Source organism: Eptesicus fuscus, chromosome 6, assembly GCF_027574615.1.
Source record: "Eptesicus fuscus isolate TK198812 chromosome 6, DD_ASM_mEF_20220401, whole genome shotgun sequence".
Lineage (NCBI taxonomy): Eukaryota > Metazoa > Chordata > Mammalia > Chiroptera > Vespertilionidae > Eptesicus > Eptesicus fuscus.
In genome coordinates this window covers 43,857,737-43,882,067 of record NC_072478.1, presented here as the reverse complement: position 1 = coordinate 43,882,067, position 24,331 = coordinate 43,857,737, and the positions used below count along the sequence as shown (strand labels likewise).

The window sequence follows — 24,331 nt, the reverse complement described above, 5'->3', positions numbered from 1 at the left end:
ATTAACAATTGGAATTTAAAATAAAAAACACAATACCATTTCTAATAGCAGCCCAAAATTATTTAAGTATAAATGTAACAAAATATGTACAAGATCTACTAGTATATGAGGAAAACCTCTGATAAATCAAAGAATTAAATAATTGCAGAGATATTCCATGTTCATGGGTAGGAAGACTCAAATGTCAGTTCTTCCCAACTCGATCTGTAAATTCAATGCAATCCCAATAAAAAAATCACAGCAAGTCATTTTGTAAACATCAACAAAATGGATTAAAGTTTTTATGGAGAAGCACAAGACTCAGAATAGCCAACATACTGAAGGAGAAGGGCAAAGTCAGGAGACTGAAACTACCCAACTTCAAGACTTACTATAAAGTTAGAGTAATTAAGACAGCGTGGTACTGATGACAGAGAAGACAGAGCAACAGAAAGCCCAGGAGCAGATTTACATACATATAGCAACCATTGTCTTTCAACAAAGGTGATACAACAATTGGACATTCACATGTAAAAAATTGAATCTAGATACAGGCTTCACAAAAACTTAACTTAAAATGGCTCATATACCTAAATGTAAAATGAAAAACTATAAAACTTCTAGAATATAACATGGGGAAAAATCTGGATGATCTTGGGCAAAATGATAACAACACCAAAAGCACAAGCCATGAAATGAAAAAAAGAATTGACAAGCTGAACTTCACTAAAATTAAAAACTTCTGGTCTGTGAAAGATGGTACCAAGAGAATGAGAAGACATTCCCTGGCCACAGTGGCTCGTTGGTTAAAGCGAAGGCCTGCACACAGAAGGGTCTCGGGTTTGATTCCTGGTCATGGGTACATACCTGGGTTGCAGGTTCGATCCCCAGCCCCTGGTTGGAGTGTGTGCTGGAGGTAAACAATTGATATGTGATGTGTCTCTTTCACATTGATGTTTCCCTCTCTCTCTTCTCCTTTCTCTCTCTCCCCCTCTCCCCTCCTTTCCACTCTCTCTGAAAATCAATAGGGAAAAATATCATCGGAGAGAGAGAGAGAGAATGAGAAGAAAGCCACAGACTGGGTGAAAATATTTGCAAAAGACATATTTGAATAAAGGCCTGGTATCCAAATATACAAAGAACTCATAAAGCTCAACAATAAGAAAAAGAACAACCCAATTAGAAAGTGGGGGAAAAACTAAACAGACACCTCAGAAAATATATATAGATGGCAAATGATGCTCCACATCATATGTCATTAGAGAAAAGCAAATAAAAACAGTAAGATACCACTACAGACCGATTAGAATGGCCAAAATCCAGAACAATAACAAAACCAAATACTGACAAGGATGTGAACTAACAGAAACAGTTATTCATTGGTGGGGGGAAATTAAATGGTACAGCCACTTTTGAAGTTTGGCAGTTTCTTACAACAAAACTAAACAAACTTTTACCTTAAGATCCAGCAACCACACTCCTTGATATGTACCTAAAAGGGTAAAAGTTATGTCCACACAAAGACCTGCACAGGATGTTTACAGCATAATTGCCAACACTTGGAAGCAACCAAGATGTCCTTCAGTAGGTAAATGGATAAATAAATGGTGCTATATCAAGACAATGGAATATTACTTGGTGCCAAAAAGAAATCCATGAAAAGACATGTAGAAATCTTTAATACAATTACTAAGTTAAAGAAGCCAAGCAGGAAAGTCTGCATACTATGATTCCAACCGAAAGACATCTATAAAAAGCAAAACTATGGAGACAGTAAAAACATCAGTGGTTGCCTGGGACTAGGGAGAGATGAACAGGCAGAGCACAGAGGAGTTTTAGGGCAGTGAAACCACTCTGTACAATACTATATTAATTAATACATTTCATGCATTTGTCAAAACCCATAGAATGTACATCATCAAGAATGAACCCTAATGAAAATATGGTTTTGGGTGATTATGATGTGTCAATGTAGGTCCATCTGTTGTAACAAATGCACCACTCTGGTGTGAGATGTTGACAGCAGGGAAGGCTGTGAGTATGTAGGATAGGAAGTAGACAGGAACTCTATATTTTCTGCTCAATTCTGCTGTAACCTAAAACGGCTCTACAAAATAGTCTTTTAAAAGGAAAAAAACATCAACTGTCAATTAAAATACAAAAACTTTTAGTAATAAGCACTAGTTTTAAGGTCTGTGATAGGAGCATTCTCTGAAGATCATTTTGGCCTGTTACAGTCTGCCAGAGACTTCCCTGTGAGGATGAACACCATGGGCACATTATTTGAGCTTTGGGTACAGCCATCAAAGTCTTGGCCCTGCTCAGCACAATTACAGATGGTCTCCCTCAGTCCTGCCCACCCAGCTGGAAAGGATAAGGTCAGTCCTCACACAGTACTCTACAGAACACACCCAATCCTCTCATGTGATCTTGTTCTCCCTGATAGAGGAACAAATTTTCTTTTAGTTCCTACTAAGGTATCAGTTACTGCCGCGAGAGAGTAAGGCTTAAATACAAAGAAATGAGGTTCTAATAGCAGGAATTTTTGTTATCAAGCGAGGGCCAATGGGAGAGATGTTGGGGGGCAGGCCGCCTCTACCTGCCTCCCATATCACAGTGTGATAACCCCGTCTACCAGCACACCTCAGCCTCACTGATGTTCCCACAAGGAACCATTTACTCTTTGAATCCAAATCATCTTTGTCCTTAGGCAACATTTTTCTCTTTAGAGTATATGAGAAACAGAGTTTGTCACCTCAAAATATGCCTCTTTGGGATTTGATTATTTTAAGCTGGTTATTTTTAAGGAAAAAAAAAAAAACTCGGGAAAAATCTTTGACCTTTCCCCCTAACTGCCTAAAAGAATTTTGACAAAGGAAGAACTTTCTCCAGAAAGGGAGTTATCATCACAGACAACTATGTTTTAGTATGAACTAGGTGTGATAGACAGGGAGGAACCTAGCAAAGCCCATTTGACCAAAGTCCTCTCTGTGTCCCACTGTTTCAAGATAATCAATATACATTTGCTTACTGAACATGAACTCTTTTCATCTCTCTGTGAACTGCCTTACTTCCTCCTCCTTAAATTCTGAATAACATACACACTTCAGTTTCCCTAAATATCTAGACTTTTCATGCTTATGTGAATTTCCCATATGCACGTTATTAAAATTTTATTTTCTCCTGTAAATCTCTTATGTGTCATTTGAATTATTTGACCAGCTAGAATTTAGAAGGGTAGAAGGAACAGGTGCATACCAAGCATGTTCCTGCCTTAGGATCTCTGTATGCTATTCCCTCTGTTGAAAATACACTCTCTTAAATAACCACATGGTTTGTTCCCTCACATGGAAAAAGATTACCACTGTTAAAAGAGAAAAACCACAAGCCCAACATGGGGTCATTTGTGCTAAAGCCCATGACACCAAACCTAGACCTAATACCTGACCTAAATGCAGTTCAACCTTCTCCAGGAATATAATCTTAATTGGTCAATCTGAAATTTCCTAGTCAGTACCAATGACTTGTCACATGGGCCCTCTCCACCCTCCTCCTGAAGGAAGCTGAATCAATCGGTCAGACAAGACTACCTCCACCCAAAGGAAGGTAACCCTGCCTGAAACAATCCTTTCTTTTCTTTTGCTAATAACATTCTTGCCCAGCCCAGTTCTGCCTATAAAAGCCTTTCAGACTGTACAGCTTTTGGGACTTCTCTCTACCTGCTAAATGAGATGCTGTCTGATTGAGGGATTGCTTAACAAAGCCAATTAGTTCTTCAAATTTACTCGAATGAATTTAATACCACTGAGATAGTTTTGACTCCTTTGATTACCCAAGGTCTTCATATTTTCCTTACATCTTTGGGTCTCATTGGTCAGTGACAGACAATCATAATAGAGTTATAAGGGACCTCAGACACCACTTATCATATGAATTACCTTAGAAGCTCTTTGTGGTGTGTTTTTTGTGTGTTTTTTGTTTGTTTGTTTTTAATTAACAAAACTTCACAGGCTCCACCTCCAGGAATTTGGTCCAATGGATCTGAAATCACTTTACATATTTGGGGATCACTGACCCAATCTAACACTTTTGTTTTGTTTATATTTTTTAAAAGAGAAAAAAGAAACCCAGATCCATGAGGGAATGTTTCCAAAGACACAGTGAGTCGAAGATGAGTCCTCAGATCGTATCATGAAGGTAGAAAAGGCCCCTAGATCAAAGGTGTTCCTACCATATCGGGTACTATAGTCTAGGGCAGTGATGGCAAACCTATGACACGCGTGTCAGCACTGACACGCGGAGCCACTTCTGATGACACGCGGCCGGATGAAACATTTGCGAAATAATGTTTTTTCCTCAAAGTGACACACTACCCGAGTTATGCTCAGTTTTTTGGCGAAGTTTGACACACCAAGCTCAAAAGGTTGCCCATCACTGGTCTAGGGTCTCATTTGTGAGAGTTGAATTTAAAAAAAATCAGTAAGTGGAAAAACTATCATAGCTTTACTAAGTTCTTTCTTTGTTTATTGGCCTTTGGACAGGGTAAGGCATAAAAGTAAAAGGAAATGGCATAGTGGAAAAAAAAAAGACAGGATTTTAATTCATATCTGTTCTGTAAAGACCTGAGAATAGGTTTTTTTTGTTTTTTTTTTTTTACTTTTTCTAAATCAATAAGAGGACTGAACTCTTCAATATATAAACATTAATGGATGGATGGGTATCTGATAACCAACATTTCATATAAACTTGGATCCCATAAAAAGGGAAGAGAGTTGCCAGGAACTCTGGTTTTTCTAGAGCCCACAGGCTAGATTCCTTTTGACTGGCAGTTTAACTGTAATCTTATATGGGGTCACAGGTTATTACTGCACTCACCAATTCCCACCAGGGCTTGCTACATCATTGTTCAGGAGTTATTCAGCTTTTGTTACTGTACCAATAAAAGGATAAGGCTAAGCCACAGTCTGACTCACAACAGAAGCCATAACAGGAGCACCAGGAACTGTGGATTAGGTCAATGAGTATTCCAGTTCAGCATCCAGCTGAGCTCAAACTTGAGGAAAAAATGCCTCCAACAGGCCCAATGGCTGACCTGCAGACCCCGTGGCTGGAGTAATCTTGTCTTCTGTCTGGAACACTGTCATTCTGGAAACAATTAGTTATGGTGACTAATAACAAGGACTTTACCCTGTTATGTCATCAATACTTAAAATAAGACCGGGATAAAAGTTTGTCAGTTGTCAGTTCCTATGAAGCAAGTTCATACTCACTTCAAAACTCTGTAGTAAGACTGCTCTAATTCATTCCTAAGAAGAGAGATTGCCTCAGAGGGAAAAGATAGATGTTATTTAAACCTAAATCACACATGACTTTGCAGCAATACTAAGTTACCACTGCATTCCTTCATTCATTCACTCAGTCATTCTCAAATTACTTCTCTGAATCCCAACTATCAACTGATAGAAATAAACTTTTTTTAACTGGCCAAAGAAAATTCCTCATGGCCCCTAAAATCAGTGAAAAGGGAAGGCATGCAGGAAGGGTAGAACTTGTGACAGCAATACGCAATGCATCTGAAAGAGTCACGCCCGGTAATTTACAACCTTCCTGTGAAGCTTGTCAGGAAGCACAAGACCATCAGCTGACCAGGGTTTGCTGCTTCTCTCTGCTCACTTCATTTAACCTGTCCAACAGCTACATTTTCTAAGTAGTATCAAAGCAGAAAGGTTTTCACACAGTGTTTCTAAGTGAAGAGCACAATGAGAAAACACTCTCCCCACCTCTACAACTTGCATCAGACTTTAATAGGCTTTTACTAAAATCTTCAGAATTCTTTGGTCTGTTGCCTTCACACATCTCTAAATCAGTGACTATTTTTGTGTTTCCTAGTCAGTAATCCTAACTACTATAAATAAAGACTGGTAGTAAAATCATGTTCAGTTCATTTATGTGAAGTAGTTCACTAGGGGAAAACAGACCCTAGTTTCCGTACTTATTTTCTTGGTAAGCAACTACAGCTCTATCTACAGCTCGCCCTTCCTTCCTTCCTTCCTTCCTTCCTTCCTTCCTTCCTTCCTTCCTTCCTTCCTCCCTCCCTCCCTCCCTCCCTCCCTCCCTCTACTTCTTTCCCTCCTCTTCTTTTTTTTTTTTTTTAGTAGAATTAGTTCATCCAAATTGTAGAGAAGTTGGATATTTACATTCCTTAATTCTTCTACTCCTTCCAGCCTGGTGATTCCAAAACAGTACAAAGAATCTCTTCTGAATCCTTTTTCAAGATATGAAACTTAAAGCACAGTTGACTCTGAAGTGCTTAGTTTCAGTTCCTCTCTACAGTGTGTGTATGGTATACTTGCAAAGGCAAGGTTATGTCAGATTTCTCCTGCCATCGGAGAAACAATGATCACAGATAAGCTTGGCAAATACTCCCACATTTCTCTTATAAACAGCCCTGTATATGTATCTAGTTTGTTGGGAAAGCTTTAAAAATCAAGTTATTAGCAGCTTTGCGAGATGACATTTTAAGAAAGAAGACTGGAAGCAATTATTTGAAGACTGCACAATATACCTAGCATCAGATTTCAGAGTTATGAGATCTGAATTGAGTTTTAGCAAGAAATTTTTTATTGACAAACCATTTAAGATGCCTCATCAAACTCTTTAGGTTTTTGTTCATTGTTATTTTGTGAAATAAATTGAACCCCCATAGCTGTCATTCTAGAGAAAAATGAGGATGGAAGTGAAGATACAGAGGACAAACTTCTTTCCTGAAATGTTTCATTCCACATGAACCATAACTGGGAAGATTAAAATGTCTCTTTCTGCACTGATCCGTATCAGTTTTACACTGCGGCTAACTACTAGGTATCCAACATGACTCCAATGTATTTGTGGAATCTTTCTCATCAACTCTGAATAATTGGAAAATCATTAGGGGGCAGTGGTGGAAACAAACTACTAGTACACTTAACCCCTATATTATAGTACAGAATAACGCAGATGAAGTAAAAGATCTGCATATAAATTAAGACCGTCTGCCACTTGTGGGATGCCCACCATGAATCAAAAATATTGATTTAAGATACCTAAGAGCAAAGAAGGAGTTGGAAGTCATACCTAACTGACTGCCACCTGACTTGGACAAATAGATAACTCGTGAGCACTTTGGAGCCCGATCCTTGCAGGGCAAGCTCCTGTCAATAATTCACTCTACCCTCGAGACTGGCCCAAGTCCTAAATAAATTCAGGAAACCAAATACAATACTGCAAATAACAAATACGGTTTCAAGATTGTAGGAAAGGGAACAGAAAGTGGATGAGGTCTACCAAGACAACTGTTCTGTCTGGAGATGAATTCCAATTAATTGACAAGTATAAGTCATCATTGTACAGAATTCTAAAAAAAAACAACACTCAGCATCAGAGAAGTAAATGTAAGTTAAAAAAGTGAAAGAAGACAGTAGATATCTAACAAGTTTTAAAAAAGGGGAGGGAAATAGTGCACATGAACATGTTTTATTAAGTTTCAAGTGTTGTTTAATGAAAATTATTAAAATCTACCAAAGAATAGTAAGTTCACAGAAAGTGAGAAATGTAAGTACATACCCAAAACTTGAAGTTTTTTGTTTTTTTTTAAATAATTGGGGTGGCCCTGCATATTCTTATGGGGACACTACCTCCTTCCCTGAAATATCTATTTGGGAAATCTAGAACTGTACGAGTGAAAGAAATAGGGAATACAAAAGGTCCTGATGCTACATCTCCTAATCTCTGAAGAAGAAAAAGTTTTTTAAATCATCTGAACCAACTACATAGCTTAGCAGGTGAGAGTGAGACCCACAAAAGCTGGGAGATTTGCCCAATATTACAAGGATCTTGGGCAGCATGGCTGGGGATCAAGTGAGATCAGAACAGGGTTCAAGATCCAGATAAAATGAATGCTAATCCATTACTCCTTCCTTTCACTCAGCTGTCCTTTCTTGATAAGAAACAGATAAAAATAGATAGTATAAAAGTGAAGTTCTTATCTAGCACTCAAATGTATTTTCCTAATGTACCATATTATTCATTACCCCTTCCAAGGTTGTTCTATATATTTATCTCTTTAATTGAGTGGATAGCATGTGACCCAATACCCATAAAATGATTTCCACACTTCTCCCTAACTCTCCAACCTACTGGGTTCTTATACTGGAGTGGACTCTATACCATTTTATTAAATTTCTACTAAAGAAAGACAAAGATTTTTATATGACAGAAACTATATCCTGAAACAACATTTTAAACCAACCAATAAATATATTTATGGCTTTCCTTACTATCTATCTACATTATATTTTGGAATGACTGTCATTCTCAAAGGATTCTTTTTCCTTTTCATTAATAGAGCAATAAAATTCTTTACAAAGAATGCTTCAATTAAGAACTTCTAATAAAATTAATGAATTCTTCTAAAATGAATGAAATAATCAACCTAAAAAGTATGTTACTCTTTTTAGATAAGCATCGTTATTTAAATAGTTCATTATAATACCATCCTGGTACACAGTGAATTAAATTAAAATTTCGCTTAGATTTTGAAATAGAATTAAAATTTCAAACCTGCTGTCGAGTTCCGTGTGATCAGTGCCCCTTCCTACCCTGGCACGTTTTCGAATCTTTGTGCAAAAAAGTGTCTTGCAAGTCCTCCCAGCATCAGAAACAGCATCACTCACATAATTGGCTGAATCCTGCCGGCCAGGGGGCCGGTTTGTGGTCTTCGTCGTGCCTCCACACATCTCCTGAGCCCTTTAACCTCCTTCCGGTTTATCCTGACTATCAACATGGACTTGGACACAAATGTTGAAGAGCCTTTGTTGTTTGAGGGATATTCCGAAGTGACCAGCTACTCTAAAAGATCATTGCACTCCCTATACAGTAGGTGAGACAAGCTACTGGGCAGCAGCATACAAATTCCTCTTTCGAAAGTTTTTTTTTTTAAGAAGGAAAAAAAAAAAAGGAACATTCATTTGTTACGTAAATTAAGCCCGCCAATGATTTAGGAAGTCAGAGGCATCCATCACGTTATAAAACATGCTCTCAGCAAACTTATTATAAACAGACAAGTCCAATTCCCACTTCCTACTTTTGTTCCTAAGCTTGTGCTCCTGTTAGCAAAAGTAAAGTCCTCAACAGGTTGAGCAGCCTGGACTGACCCACTCCATCTGTGCTCCTCTGTTGGAGATTATGCAGTAGTAAAGTATTCAGTCACAAGACCTATTCATATGGCTCTGGGCAAATGCAGTGGCTTGCCTTCAGCTGCAAGGTTGTTCTGACATTGGCCACCTCACCCTCCTAATGGCTCTCATGTGAGCAAGCATCAGCTGACAGGTCTTACTCTGCAACCTTGCAAAACTCTGCCCATGGCAAGTGAGAGAAGTGGTTACCCACAACAGACAAATGTAGGGCTTAATGTATAGAAGATGGCTTAGGGCTGGCAGAGTAGGGACACATGCTTGCTTTAATACCAAATACATACTGTAAACTAATATATAGATATTATGTAACTATATATTAGTAAAAAAAATAGTAATAAGTGGGAAGCCATAAACCCTCAAAACTCTTGCACTGAATTCCTGATTCCTGGGCATATTTATGTTGAGAAAGTCTTGACTACCAGAACCAAGAACAAAAGCATTTCAAATTTAAGTTCTGAGACTAACATTCTTCATCTGTAAATTGAGAATAATGTTATAAAATTAATATGATTTTTCTACACTACTGTGAGTTCAAGGAAAAAATAAATTTTATTTTAGAAGTAAAGCATAGGCCCCTAAAAATACAGGTCAAATCTTGATACTAAATAACTAAAAGATTGTCCCAATTTCTTTCCCTCTTCCTCATCCTTGATTTTGGCTGAAGAAAATATTAACAGATTCCTAATATCTGATGAACACTTGGCTGAGTCTTTAGTTTCAGAAGGTTTTAAATGCATCTTTTATTACCTTAAGACTTTATTATTATGTACGTGACCCTGAAGTCCCCCTGTAATAAACCCCAAAAAAGATCTTAAATATCTCCTCCTCTGAGAAACAAAGATTACACACACCTACAATAGCGACTAGACTGCTCTGTGGAACATGCTAAATGGATAGTGCCAAGATAAAACTACATTAGGAGAAAACGGGGGTCCATTTTTCCAGAAAGGAGAACACATTTTAAACTTAAAGCTTAACTGTATGGCCAGAGTGTGATCATGGGTTCTTCTCCGCCACCCCCCCCCCCCCATCCCCACCTTGAACTGTCTTTAAAATCACTTTGTCTTTTTAACAGAGAATCAGAACTTTTCCACTTTAGGTCAGGGCAGCTCAGTGAGCAAAGGCTGAAAGTAAAGCCTTTCACCATCACCAGTGAAGCCCTAAGTCAGCATTTTCAATTCAGCTAGGGTGTACCTGGTCTAAAAGCACAGGAGAAATAAAAGTATAGTTCAATGTTGATGGGGCGGGGTCTTTAAAAATGCCAATAACTGAATTTCATAAAATATGTAGAGGAAACACTGGGTCACACGCTGTCTACCATTGACTGGGCGAACGACATCCCACTTTTTATGTATAAGACTGAATTTTCATTTAAAAACTTTAACCTCTGAAAGATGTTTATCTAGGACTTGATGAAATGCCATGAAACCCTCTTTTAAGATATGTGTTCTGCATATACTACATCTACCTAGTAGTTAGCCACAAGCTGTTCAATAATTCTGATATTTTATATTTTACAAAGGCTTCAAATACTATTATAAAAATACAAATTTTATCCCCTATCCAGATGATGCAAACATTTTAAATGATCAGAATAACATGAGCTGAAAATGACAACATGGTTACGAAGGATGTTTGGATGAAATAAAGATCAAATGCACTGGGGGAAAATTCCCTTAAACAGAAACCAAATGGCACAGAAAATCCTAAACCTCTTCTGAGTGTTTCCTTCACTCAGCCAGCCATCTTTACCTAAACACTTACTATGTGCCAGTCACTGTTTTTCCCTAAACTCAGTACACCTTTTAGCTACCATTTCCTTGGTAGAGTAAGGCTATAACTTTAGCATCTTTATAAACATGAATTGCTGGCCCTCTCCCCAGGGTTTATGATTCAGTATTTATATTTCTAAGTTCCTAGGAAGCTGTTGCTGCTGGCCTGGGAACCATACACTGGAGAACCACTTCCTGGGTCACAATTCCATCTTCCCCAGGAAGCCTTCCTAGGCTGGAAGATCATCTTCTCTCTTGAATTCCTCTATAATTTTTTAAACCACACTTTCAACACAACACACAACTGCTTTGCAAAAGAGTAGTGTAGATGTCTTACGATCCTAACTAGATCATAAATTCTTTGAGTATCAAAACTGGGTCTTGACATTTCTCTTTGTGCCTCCTACAGGTCTTACACATGGTAGGTGCCCAATAAACAACTTTCTGATTGGTTTAATGCCACTGGATATTTACATTAAAATTATGACCTGAATCGACTGCAAACAAATAGTGCGCTTCTTTGTACATAAATTCTGCCAGGAGGGTGTTTGTGCTCAAACACACATACTTCCTCTTTCTCTCATTTACTATGAGGGGGGAAAGAGTTCTGGGAATTATTTTAAGCTGGTTATCTGGCTATTTTTAAGAATAAAGGACTGCTTAAAGGATTCAGATAGAAACCCTGCTTAAAGGAAGAGAGCATCACATTAACATATTATGAATTAAGGGTGGCAGACAGGGAGCAACCTAGCAAAGTCTACTGTTTCTGGGTGGCTGACAAGAATTTGTTTACTCAATGCTTTGTGTGTTTTCTCAATCCTCACCTGAGGATATGCTTTTATTGATTTTTAGAGAGAGGGAGAGGGAGATGGGAGAGGAAAGAAGGGAAGGAGGGAGTGAGGGAGGGGAGGGAGGGGGGTGAGAGAGGGAGAGAGAGAGAGAGATCGGTTGCCTCCTGCACCTGCCCGGATTGACAGGGGATCGAACCCACAACCTGGGTATGTGCCCTGACCAGTATGAGAACCCACAACCTGTTGGTGTTCAGGACAACGCTCCAACAGAGCCACCTGGCTAGGGCTGTTTACCCAATGTTTTGCTGTGTCTCATCTACCTGTGAATTACCTACCTTCTCTTTCTTCTTAGCTCAAGATTGCATATAAGCCTTAATTGCCTGATTTACCTTCAGTCCTATATTCCTACAGAACCGCTGTATGTACATACATAATAAGTTTGGTTCTTTTCTCCTATTACTATGTCTCATGTCAATTTAATTATTAGACCAACCAGAGAAAGTATAAATAAAAATGGGGGGAAACTTTTCCCTCCCCCACAACTATAGCAGAAGTTCCTTTAGACATTTTAACAACTTATGTTCACTCCAATTGATGTGACTCATGTTATCTTAACAGAAAGGACTTTTAAGACTTTTAAAAAGTGAAAATGCCATTTCCCCTGTTCCTCCCCTTAATAACCCATAATTTCAGTTCAAAATCTGATAAGATGTAATAAAGTAGTGATGCATATCAAAACCACAACCATTATACACTATATGGTTCCAAATTTCCTTATATTTAAGTAGGAGTCTTTTCTTCAATAAATGAAAAAACAAGTAATAATTATATCATCACAACCATTCTTCTGAGATATTACAACAGCTCATAGAGTACCTAAGAGAAATGTATGTTTAGACCAGGGGTCCTCAAACTTTTTAAACAGGGGGCCAGTTCACTGTCCCTCAGACCGTTGGAGGGCCGGACTATAGTTTTAAAAAAACTATGAACAAATTCCTATGCACACTGCACATATCTTACTTTGAAGTAAAAAAAAAAAAAAACAGCAAAAACACCCGCATGTGGCCCGCGGGCCGTAGTTTGAGGACACCTGGTTTAGACCTTTGGTGCCGAAATTCTGTTCTCTTCCTCAATCCAATCTCCCTTTTTCTCAATCTTCTCTTTCCCTAAATGGAATCATACTCTTACATAGGTACTCATGCTATTGCTCATTAGCATGCTGGATACCCTGCTCTTAAATATTAAATAATACACACATTAAAACTGATCATCAGCCCTATCTATGACCTCACTGATGGTAAAGTTCTCTATTTCCTTCATACAGCTCAGAGCGGCTTACACAAGTAGACACGTATCTGCCTCAGCGACTGGACTGGCACACTCCCCCCCGCAGTTTAACATGTCGGCTAAACTGCTGCTGCCACCAGATACTTTCACAACACAGATGAACTTTACCCAATGTTGGAAGGGAGGATCAGAGAAGTGTGGAAGTAGTTGGCATCCGTGTGATCTATGTCAGAAAGGGGGACTAATGGCTCAACTTTTTAAGCTGTATTTGTACTGCTTCCAATCTCACAGCTCAGGTACTGAGTGGTCCTAGAGAAGAATGTTAAGTGTATAAAATAGCCTAAGTATAATTTAGACCAGCCCAGGCAAAAAGCTGGGACTCAAGATGCCAGTCTAGTCTCTTTTGCCCATGGCCAAAATCTCTAATCAATGAGAACACTGTTTCCTGTTGTGCCCAGACTCCTTCCAAATCCTTCCAATGCAGTGTTCCAGGGACCCACCTCCAATCCAAAATACTTTGCATCTGAGAAAAAATCCATTCCCCTACTGATTCAGAGTAGGGAAAATTAAAGTACCGTATAAGATGACTGGGCGTATAAGACGACCCCCAACTTTTCCAGTTAAAATATAGAGTTTGGGATATATCCGCCCTATAAGATGACACCCAGCGTATAAGATGACCCCCGACTTTTGAGAAGATTTTCCTGGGTTAAAAAGTCGTCTTATACGCCGGAAAATACGGTAAAAAAAAATTCAAGGTAAGTATTCATGCAATTCTGCATTGCTTGACTTCACACTCTTCAGGTGGTAAACAACACTAATCACTGTATGTGATGTAAAACTAACTCAAAAGCCACAACTGAAAGAAACGGGTTTGAAGCGAGAGAGAGAGAAAAAAAAAAGACCTAACATAGTTCCCCCAAAATTCCAGTCTAATTATTCCTATCTAATGAATCTTTCTATAAAGAATATTTCTCTGCCTATTCACATTACCTTAATGAGAAAAAAGGGGAAATAAACGGAGGAGAGGCCTCGGCAGTTCATGATCTTTATCCACCACAGATGACCCTCCTCTTATTGGGGTACAGTAGTCACCTCTTATCTATGGGGGATAAAACAGAATTATAAAAATATACTCTAATAAAAGTTGTGAGAATGTGGTCTCTCTCACAGTATCTTATTGTGCTGTGCTCACCTTTCTTCTTGTGATGATGTGAGATGATACAGTACCTATGTGATTAGGTAACATGAGGTGAATGACGCTGACACTGTGACACAGTGATAGGCTGATACTGACCTTCTGATGATATGCCAGAGGAGGATCACTGAGCCATGATGATGTCATGTCTTCACCTACAAATGTAATGCCTTTTCCATCTTAACTAAGTACTCATCACCCACTGTAGCTGTAACTTGCACAGTTTGAGTGAGGTGTGACAGCAAAACTAGCACAAATTCCTTTCTTCTTCACAATTTCACAGAAGATTCATTCTTAATGCATATCTTACCACTTAAACATATGAGATTTTTCTTCCCATATTAAGTTGAGAACTTCCCCCTTTTCACTTAAAGAAAGCACTTTACAGCTTTTCTTTGGCATATCCGAATTGCCAGCACCACTTTTCTTGTGCTTTGGGGCCATTATTAAGTAAAATAATAGTTACTTGAAAACAGGTACTATACCACAACAGGAGATCTGATAAGTGAGATGCTACTAGGTGACTAATAGTCGGGGAGTGTGTCTAGCCTGGAGACACAGACAAAATGATGCTTCACACCTGAGGTGGGATGGAGTGGATGGTGCCAGATTTCGTCATGCTACTAAGAACAGAGCACAATTTAACTTATTTAGTTATTGTTTCTGGAATTTTCCATTTAATATGTTGAGACTTCCAATGACCATGGGTTAAGTGAAACCATGGAAAGCAAAACCATGAATAAGGGGGGACTACTGTAATTTCCTTTCTTCCATAATGCATTTTCCATATACCCATGAACAGCTGATCATAAGCCTTTCTACCAGTGGTTTTCAAAGCATAATCTCCAGAAGGCAACACAAAAAGGTTATGGGATGCTGGTAAACTACTATTTCATGATCTAGGCACTGGTGCTATGAATATGCAGCAAGCAAAATATGTACACTTTTCTGTCCACATGTTATAGTTCAATACAGAGTTTGTTTAAAAAGTGCTCACGGACAAAGAGCAATGGACAAAGGTAAGGGGATGAGAAAGCTTTCTTAAAGCAGTGTGATTTAGGGAAACGGGCTTTGGAGAAAGATCCAGGATTAAGATCAAGTCTATCAGCCCTGGCCGGTGTGGTTCAGTTGGTTGGAGCGACATCCCATGCACCAGAAGGCTGTGGGTTGTGCAAATACCTAGGTTGTGGGTTCAATCCCTGGTCGGGGTGTGTACAGAAGGCAACCAATCAATGTTCTCTTTCACATCAATGTTTTCCCCCCACCCCTTTCCCTCTCTTTAAAATCAATAAGCATAGCCTCAGGTGAGGATTTAAAAAAAAAAAAAAAGATCAAGTCTGTCAATACTTAGCTGTTTTCAGAAACAAGACCATGAAGATCTCCAAATACCTAAGTAGTGTCCAAGCCTCATAATGCCAGTTCAGTGTGTAATCAGAAAATAACATACTTGCCCTAATGCCCTCTGAACTCATCTGACAAGCTCGGCATTCAGGAAATTTGGCAATAGGTGCAAACTCAGGCATACAAAGTAGATAATAACTAGCTAGATTTATCAGCTGTTCATTCTTCATGCCAGGCATTGTTCTAAGTGTTTCATTTAATGACTGGAAGTTGGTAGCACTACTGCACTAGTATCTTCTTTTAACAGATGAGGAGAATGGAGCACAGAAAGGTTAGGGAACTGGTCCAAATAATGTAGTTTGTCGATGTCAATGGCAGAGCCAGGCCTTCTGTCCAGGTACACCGCCCCCCCCCCCCCCCCGCCCCTGCTCATGACTGAACCACACCACTCACCCTCGCCTGCTATGCTGGGAGGTGCACATCTGTGCCTGCCCTGCCATTCTGAGGACTGATTTGGGAAGAGGTTAAAACGGAGGCAGCTGGCCACCTACAATGTTTAGATTCTCACTCATTCAGTCCTCTGTGAGGACAAGACCCCAGTCACATGCACTGTGAGTGACTAAGGCTCTTGTTGGACACCTTGCCATGAACCCTGCCCCGCTCTCTGGTAAACAGTTGCTGTGCCGGAGCCAAGCACAGCAGCCACCCCACGGGATGCCTGCTCTGCCCTCTTCTCTTGACTGTGCCCAGCCCAGCACTGCAGCTAAGGGACTAACTGCTACACAGAGTGATTTTTTGATCCATAAAATCTAACTTAAATATACAATAAAACCAACCAGTACTACTGCTTTGACCTATGTAAGGAACTGCCTGGGAGATAATTTGGTTTTCATATTGAGATAAAAATTACATGAAAATTCAGGATAATCTCTCTGTAGTTCCTAATTATAATCCAGATGATTTTCCACTCCCATAGGCCTATAGTTTGAAGAAAACAGCATTTAGCACTTGGCACAGAAAGGGTACTGAGTCACTGAAAGAATAAATGAATGAGTGGCATGTTTACATGAAATCTGTAAAACACAGAAAAATTCTTATATTTTAAATAAAAAGGATACAGAATTATGCATGCACTTTGGTAACAAGTGTACTTTTAAAAAACCCAACATGGAAAAAAGAATGTTTTTCCTTTTAATCTTCTCTGTTTTCCACTTTTCAACAGTAGGTATATATTATTTACAAACAATGAGTGAAACTACTTTATTTCTTTAAGTCCTTGCTGCCATACCAGAAATGTTCACTTGATTTCTTTATTCTATAACAATTCTGCAGGCTTCATTGTAAGGGAATTGTCAGAGTCAAAACAATTTCAGCCGAAAAGCAAAGCAAAGCTCCATGCTTTAAGTGCAATTCTACTCACATTGTTTTTCCTTCAACATAATTGCTATCATTAATATTAATATAAGCCAGCAGAAGTAAATACCTGCAACTATATACTAATTTAAAATCTCTAACTAAAAACAAAACTCCTCAATTTCCCTTTATTTGGATACTTAGTACCTAGCAGCAATACCAAACCCATAACAATGAGAGGATTTTTTTTTTTTTTATTGATTTATTACAGTGAGGAAGAGAGAGGGATAGAAATAGAAACATCGATGAGAGAGAAACATCGAGCTGCCTCCTGCACACCCCCTACTGGGGAGTGCCCGCAACCAAGGTACATGCTTGACCGGAATCGAACCTGGGACCCTTAGTCCACAGGCCGACGCTCTATCCATGAGCCAAACCGGTTTCGGCAATGAGAGGATTTTTAAGCTACATACATTATACTTTTATTGAAAAAGTGCTTTTCTAAGGCTATCTAACCAAGTACCAACAGGCTGACAATGGAGATAAGGAAAAAAAGATGAGATTCCAGGAGATCCCCAATGTAATAAATGAAACAGTGGCCTTGAGGAGGAGAGTTACAATAAAAGTGTAGCTGTAACTATCTCATCTCTAACCTTTAACAAGAAAAAGAGGCGGCCAGGCCAGGCCTGCTAAGTCAAGGTTCGTAAGGCTCCACAGTGTAACTCTCCACCCATAAGAAGGGGCACTGCTTATCTTTCCGTCTCAGTATAATGATTCACCCTTTCTGAAATCAGCTAGATAACCAGCAATTTAGATTAAAACAAATTTTATCACTTATTTTTTAAGGTCTAATATCAGACCTCAGTCTACAGTCCTTTTTCCCTGTGCATGATTTTTACAACCCATCCCCATGTTTCACTGAAATTAAAAACAAGCACACCATTATTTTCAAGACCTCCACAAGTTAGAAACATATTAGTGACAAAATATTACACAACTTTTAAAGTTTAACTCTGATTTCAAGCCAGGCTGTCACTAGCATTTGGACCCTAGCAAAAGTATCTATAGTCCAGACCTGCTTAAGGAGTTGGAAGCTGAGCTATTGGGTTGGGGCCATCATCTCTGGAATCATTCACAGGTCTCTCATTCTCTACCAAGCATGTGATCAGAGCACACACAGTTACAAAGTAAAGTAGAAGTTGCCTTGAAGAGCTGTTGCAGAAATTCTTGTTCGACACACTTGCTCACACTACTATCTGACCGAGAATAGCTCTGCAGTACTGCCAGTTTTCGGTGCTCCCACTCTCCCCATCAAAATTGTCATTATTCTTACCAAAACTATAATTCATGAGAAGCATGTATCAAAAAATAGCAGTGTAGAACTCTCAACTATCTCCATCTCCCTACAACATAATTAAACTTTTCTGTTGATGCTTTGAAACTATGCAGCCTACATTACTCAAGTGCAATGCAGAGCTGTACAGGCAAAGTCACATGCTAAGTTGCTGTCAGTATTCAGACACAGCAGCTCACATGCCCAAGCCACAACTGAAGCTTTAGCTCCCTTAGCTGAGCATTGAGACCCTCTGCAATAAGCCTAGTCATTCTCTGCACCTTGATCCGTTCAGGTAAACTACACACCTGTGTCCCATGTCCCACCTGGTCTCTGAGTCTTCCTTGAGAAGAGTTTTGTTATTAAAAGGCCTTTCTCTCCCTCTCTTTCTTACACGTATAACCGTCTTAAAAACATAATGTTTAAGCATTTATAATTTTTTTTTAACATTTATAACATGGGGATACAACTATTTATCCCAGAGGAATAAATGATTCAATCAACTTACTATAAATGGTATCAAACAATAGCTGTTATTATTGTAACTGTTATAGCCATTGGGATAATTTTAGAACTACTGGGAGTTATTTATTAATCCATTCTGTAATTAAATAAGCCAACAAAATAAAAAGAATTTGACACTCTTATACAATTTATAAAGATATCTCATTGGGTTTGCAGAATAACTTACAAACCTTTCTTAAAACATGCTATCTAAAGACTTAGGACTTCATTCATCCTTTCAAATATTTGATGTGCCAAGAATAGCTCTGCAGTACTGCCAGTTATCATGCTCCCACTCTCCCCAGGCTACACCCATGTCTTAAACACTGCAATGGTCAGTGTAGGGATGCTGATAGAAAGAAAAATGGAATTAGTGTGCTGACAGTGTCAAGGCAGATGTGGTGATGGTGTGACAGGACTGTCATAATTGGGAGGGTGGGAGAGGAAGGAGAGGCTCTTACTAGAAGTACCCAAAGTACTAAGGCCCTCTCTTTGCTCACCTCTAGTGATATGAGAGCTGAAGAAAGGGAAGAAGTTTTATCTGCAGCATGTCGCGCTCCTGGCTCCCTCTTGACCCCTGCCCATGGAGATATGGCAGCCTACATCACAACTTCCACTGCTGCCTCCCTTGTCCAAGCCCCAGATTTGGCCAAGACTCTTGCAGTAGCCTTCTTACCAGTATCCCACTCGTTCTTGGCCTGCTACAAATCCATTCAAAGGAAAAGGCAATGTACACAGAAGAATAAAGTTATGAGAGTTAACAGAGGTTAGGTTAAAAGATAAGTTAGTGATGACAGAAGATGCTTCTCTCCTGGTTCTCCTTCAGTATGGGTTTGACAGGCAACAACAGTGACACTACCAAAATACAGCTAACATTAAAAGCTTCTCATATAAGATGTCTACCACTGGCCAAGTAAGTGAGAAAGACTCTAATGTGCTTTAAGAAGTCTAAGATACAAAGACTAAGAAAGCTGCTTGGGAGTGGATAGAAATTAATTTATGAGAAGAGAAAGCTGGGAAATGAGAGGCTGGGAAAAGGATCTTCAGCTCTGAATCAGCAGACTCTCATTTCTCTGAGTCAGTTCCTCATGACAAGCTTAGTACTAGGAACTCAGGACAAGCCAGCAACCAGACGAGCAGTCACCATCAGCAGTGTCTCTGCTGCGAGAGGGTGTCATACAAGGGAAAAGAACCCTGGACTAGAAGGCAAGAAGAACTCTATTCTGGCCCAGTCATTCACTAGCCACATGCCTCTGGGGAAGACACTCAGCTCTCTGAGCCTATTTCCTCAGCTGCAAATAAATGGACGATGATACTTCCTCCACCCATCTTACTAGGTGTTAAAAATGTAAGTGTTAAAAATGTAAAAGTCCCTCTGAAAAATTGTACAACTTTAGGCAAATGTGATGTATGTTGTTGTTGTTTAAATATGCACACATCCAAAAGTACTCACTGTCCTGTTTGAGTTGCTCAGCTCATAATCGACTGCACTGTATTTACACAACATAAAGCCAAGATAAATAACTTTGGCCACAATGACATCTGGCAAATGATAATTCTATCCAAGAAAGTCAACTCCCTACCCCGCCCCTCCTCCCCCCCAAAACATGGCCAATTCTCTGGAAGCTCCAGGCAATTAAACCCTCTAAATTACTCATTGCAAAGTCCCTTGTGAACAATAAACTCTAGAACAAATTAGTGCAATGGCTAGAAAATTATATCTACAAACTAATTAGCTTTCAAATTAACATAAGGCATTCTTTCTTCCACTGATAAATTACTTTTCCACCTCCTAAGTAGCTTCAATCACAACAGTTTCCCCTCCTAAAATACCCTTCATTTAACTCTCCAAGTCAAATCCTCTTAAGTTGTTTTAGGACCCAAACCAAGGGCAAGCAAACCTGTAAAAACTCACAATGAACCTTTTCCAAGATGTTTCAACATTTACCTATAATGGGAAGGCAGAACGGACTCCCTATATACAATGCTTCAGAAGATTCTCTATTTGTTTAAGGCTAGAATCTCCCCAACAGCCATGGCTCAACTTTCCCCCTTTGGCTACACCTGTGTCTTACACACTGCAATGGTCACAGTGTAGGGAAGAAGGGCTGCAGGCCATGCACAATTCCCAGAAAAGAACACCCATGGAAGTGGTGTTGATTCACAGTAACCTCGACCTGCATTTTGTAATAACAATTTTCAGATTTTAATGCTTTAGCTACTTTTGTTAAGGTATTACTCTCTCCTGGCATTTCATCACATACATCAGATTGTTAGAATATCCCTGGAGAACTACACTAGATCATGAAGTTCCATCTTTAATTTCTTTTGTGTGTTCCTTGTGTAGCTAAGCTAACACTGAGCAGAGTGAAGGCACTGAGTAAATGGTTCTTAAGCTAGAAGTGGCCTCTTTTCTCTCATATTTACTAAGGCTGCCTCACAAATAGCTGTTCACCTAAGTTCTGGAAACAGTCATTCATAACCTCATTATGCCTTGGCTGGAGGTGACATAAATTCAAATGGTCCTCTGAAAAATAATTACACATTTAAAAATCTGATTGTGTTTAATTAGTCCAAAACACAAGCTAACACTAACCTTGATATCAATTATTAAAGGGATTCAGTTATATTTCATCCAGTAGAACTGTTGTGAATATCGACTTGATTTTATTTATTACAGAAGGATTTCCAAAGAAAAGGAACAAACTTTTTAGGGAAAAGTTTTCTTAGCAGAGACATTTTTACTATTAGTGACAATATTCTATTTATTTAAAAGAACTACATTCAGGTACACTAGCAACTTCAATGACATCCTACCTACTAATAGAGCAATATGCAAATTGACCGCACCTTCGCTATGCCTAAACCATGCCCACCAACCAAGCCACGCCCACCAGCCAATCAGGAGCAAATATGTAAATAACCCAACCAAGATGGCTACAGCCACTGAGAGCGGGAGGGTTTCCACAGTAACAAAAGAAGCCAAGCTTTCCTCGCCTTCTGTTGCCGGCCTAAGCCTCCACTCAAGGCTACAAAGTTTCAATTATAGAAGGTGAATTAACTCCAACAGAAATCGCTGCCAGCCTTGGAGCGAGCAACAGGCTTGGCTTTGCTCCAGGCTACAAAGTTTCAATTGTAGAAGATAAATAAATCCCAGATACCAGGGCCTCCTCTTGGGTCGCCAGGGGACGTGGCCGGCCTGCAAACCAACACAGGCCCCTCGCTCAGGCCGCCCCATGCCCTACGGGAACCTCCACCCTTCTGGGCAAACCAGTCAGCCCCCACCCATGCACCAGGCCTCTATCCTATCTAATAAAAGAGTACTATGCAGATTGACCATCACTGAAACACACAATATAGCTGCACCCATGTGGTCAAAGATCCTGCCCCCATGTGGACACAAGATGGTCACCACAAGGTGGCCAGCAGGAGAGGGCCGTTGGGAGGCACCCGGCCTGCAAGGGAGGGCAGTTGGAGGCGATCAACCCTGCAGGAGAGGGCAGTTAGGGGTGACCAGGCCAGCAGAGGAGGGAAGTTGGGGGCAAACAGGCTGGCTGGGGAGCAGTTAGGCATCAATCAGGCTGGCAGTGGAGTGGTTAGGGGGTGATCAGGCTGGCAGGCAGAAGCAGTTAGGGGCAATCAGGAAGGCAGGCAGGTGAGCAGTTGGGAGCCAGCAGTCCTGGATTGTGAGAGGGATGTCCCAGATTGAAGAGGGTGCAGGCTGGGCTGAGGGACAAGCCCCCCCCCCCCCCCCCCGCTCCGTGCATGAATTTCGTGCACCGGGCCTCTAGTCCTACCTAATAATAGACAAATACGCAAATTGACCATACCTCTGACACGCCCACAAGCCACACCCACAATCCACGCCCACCATCCAATCAGAGCGAGCATGCAAATTAACCCAAACCAAGATGGCTACAGCCACAGAGAGCAAGGTTTCCTAGGTAACAGAGGAAGCCAAGCTTTCCCCCTGCCCTTGCCAGGCCTAAGCCTCCACTCAAGCTACAAAGTTTCAATTATAGAAGGTAAACAAATTCAAACAGAAACGGCGGCAGAACGGAGCTTGAGAGAGCAGGCCAGGGTTGCCGGCGGCAACAGGGGAAGCAAAGCTTTCCGCACACCCTGACCGGGCCCACCCGCTTAAGCTACAAAGTTTCAATTATAACCCCAACAGAAATGGCTGCCAGCCACGGAGGGAGCCCCAGGCTGGGCTCCGCTCCAGGCTACAAAGTTTCAATTGTAGAAGGAAAATAAATTCCAGATACCAGGGCCTCCGCTTGCATTGCCAGGGGGCGTGGCTGGCCTGCAAACCACCACAGGCCCCTCGCTCAGGCCACCCCATGCCCCAAGGGAACCCCACCCTGGTCAGGGACACACTTCAGGGCAAACCAGCTGGCCCCCACCCCTGTACCAGGCCTCTATCCTATCTAATAAAAGAGTAATACGCAGATTGATCATCACTGCAACACACAATATAGCTGCCCCCATGTGGTCAAAGATCCTGCCCCCATGTGGACACAAGATGGCCACCACCACAAGATGGCCAGCAGGAGAGGGCAGTTGGGAAGCACCCAGCCTGCAAGGGAGGGCAGTTGAGAGGGACCAGGCCTGCAAGGGAGGGCAGTTGGAGGCGATCAACCCTGCAGGAGAGGGCAGTTAGGGGTGACCAGGCTGGCAGAGGAGGGAAGTTGGGGGCAAACAGGCTGGCAGCAGAGTGGTTAGGGGGTGATCAGGCTCACAGGCAGAAGCAGTTAGGGGCAATCAGGAAGGCAGGCAGGCAAGCAGTTGGGAGCCAGTAGTCCTGGATTGTGAGAGGGATGTCCGACTGCCCGTTTAGGCACTGGGGATCGGGCCTAAACGGGCAGTCGGGCATCCCTCGAGGGGTCCCAGATTGAGAGGGTACAGGCTGGGCTGAGGGACAACCCCCCTCCGTGCACGAATTTCGTGTACCGGGCCTCTAGTTAGAAATAAAAGTGGACCCAGCATTTGGTTTTTAGTAGTAGTAACATCTAATAGTCATTTTCAAAGTATTCCCTGGAAACTCAAAGGGAGCAATGAAATACTATCCAACAGAAATATATTATGAGTTCTGTATATAAAATTTAAATTTTTCTAGAATTCAAATTTTTAACAAGCAAAAAGGAACTGGTGAAATGAATTTTAATAATTTATTTAACCCATCATATAGGGGTGAGCAAAAGTAGGCTTACAGTTGTTCATATGGAAAATCCTATTATAGTAAAAGGCTAATATGCAAATCGACTGAATGGCGGAATGACTGGTTGCTATGATGCGCACTGACCACCTGCGGGCAGATGCTCAACGGAGGAGCTGCCCCCTGGTGGTCAGTGTGCTCCCACAGGGGGAGCGCCACTCAGCCAGAAGCCGGGCTCAGGTGGCAGGAGCCTCTCCTACCTCTGCAGCAGCGCTAAGGATGTCCAACATCCCCCAAGGGCTCCTGGCCTGCAAGAGGGAGCAGGCCAGGCTGAGGGACCTCCCCACCTCCCCCCCACCCCCCCCGCATGCACGAATTTCGTGCA

The 24,331-nt window shown here is 40.8% G+C and overlaps 1 protein-coding gene across 6 annotated transcripts in view; it reads right to left on the bottom strand.

Annotated features, from left to right (window-relative positions):
• FNIP2 (folliculin interacting protein 2) overlaps positions 1-24,331 on the bottom strand; it is a 136,174-nt gene that overhangs the window by 84,963 nt on the left and 26,880 nt on the right. For 2 of the 6 annotated variants that reach the window (XM_028152371.2, XM_028152383.2), the window contains exon 1: positions 8,578-8,753. The exons of the other annotated variants lie outside the window; for them this stretch is intronic. In XM_028152371.2, the coding sequence (XP_028008172.2) occupies positions 8,578-8,753 (176 nt within the window). Of the gene's footprint in view, positions 1-8,577; positions 8,754-24,331 lie in introns of those variants that run through there. 6 annotated transcript variants of the gene reach the window in all.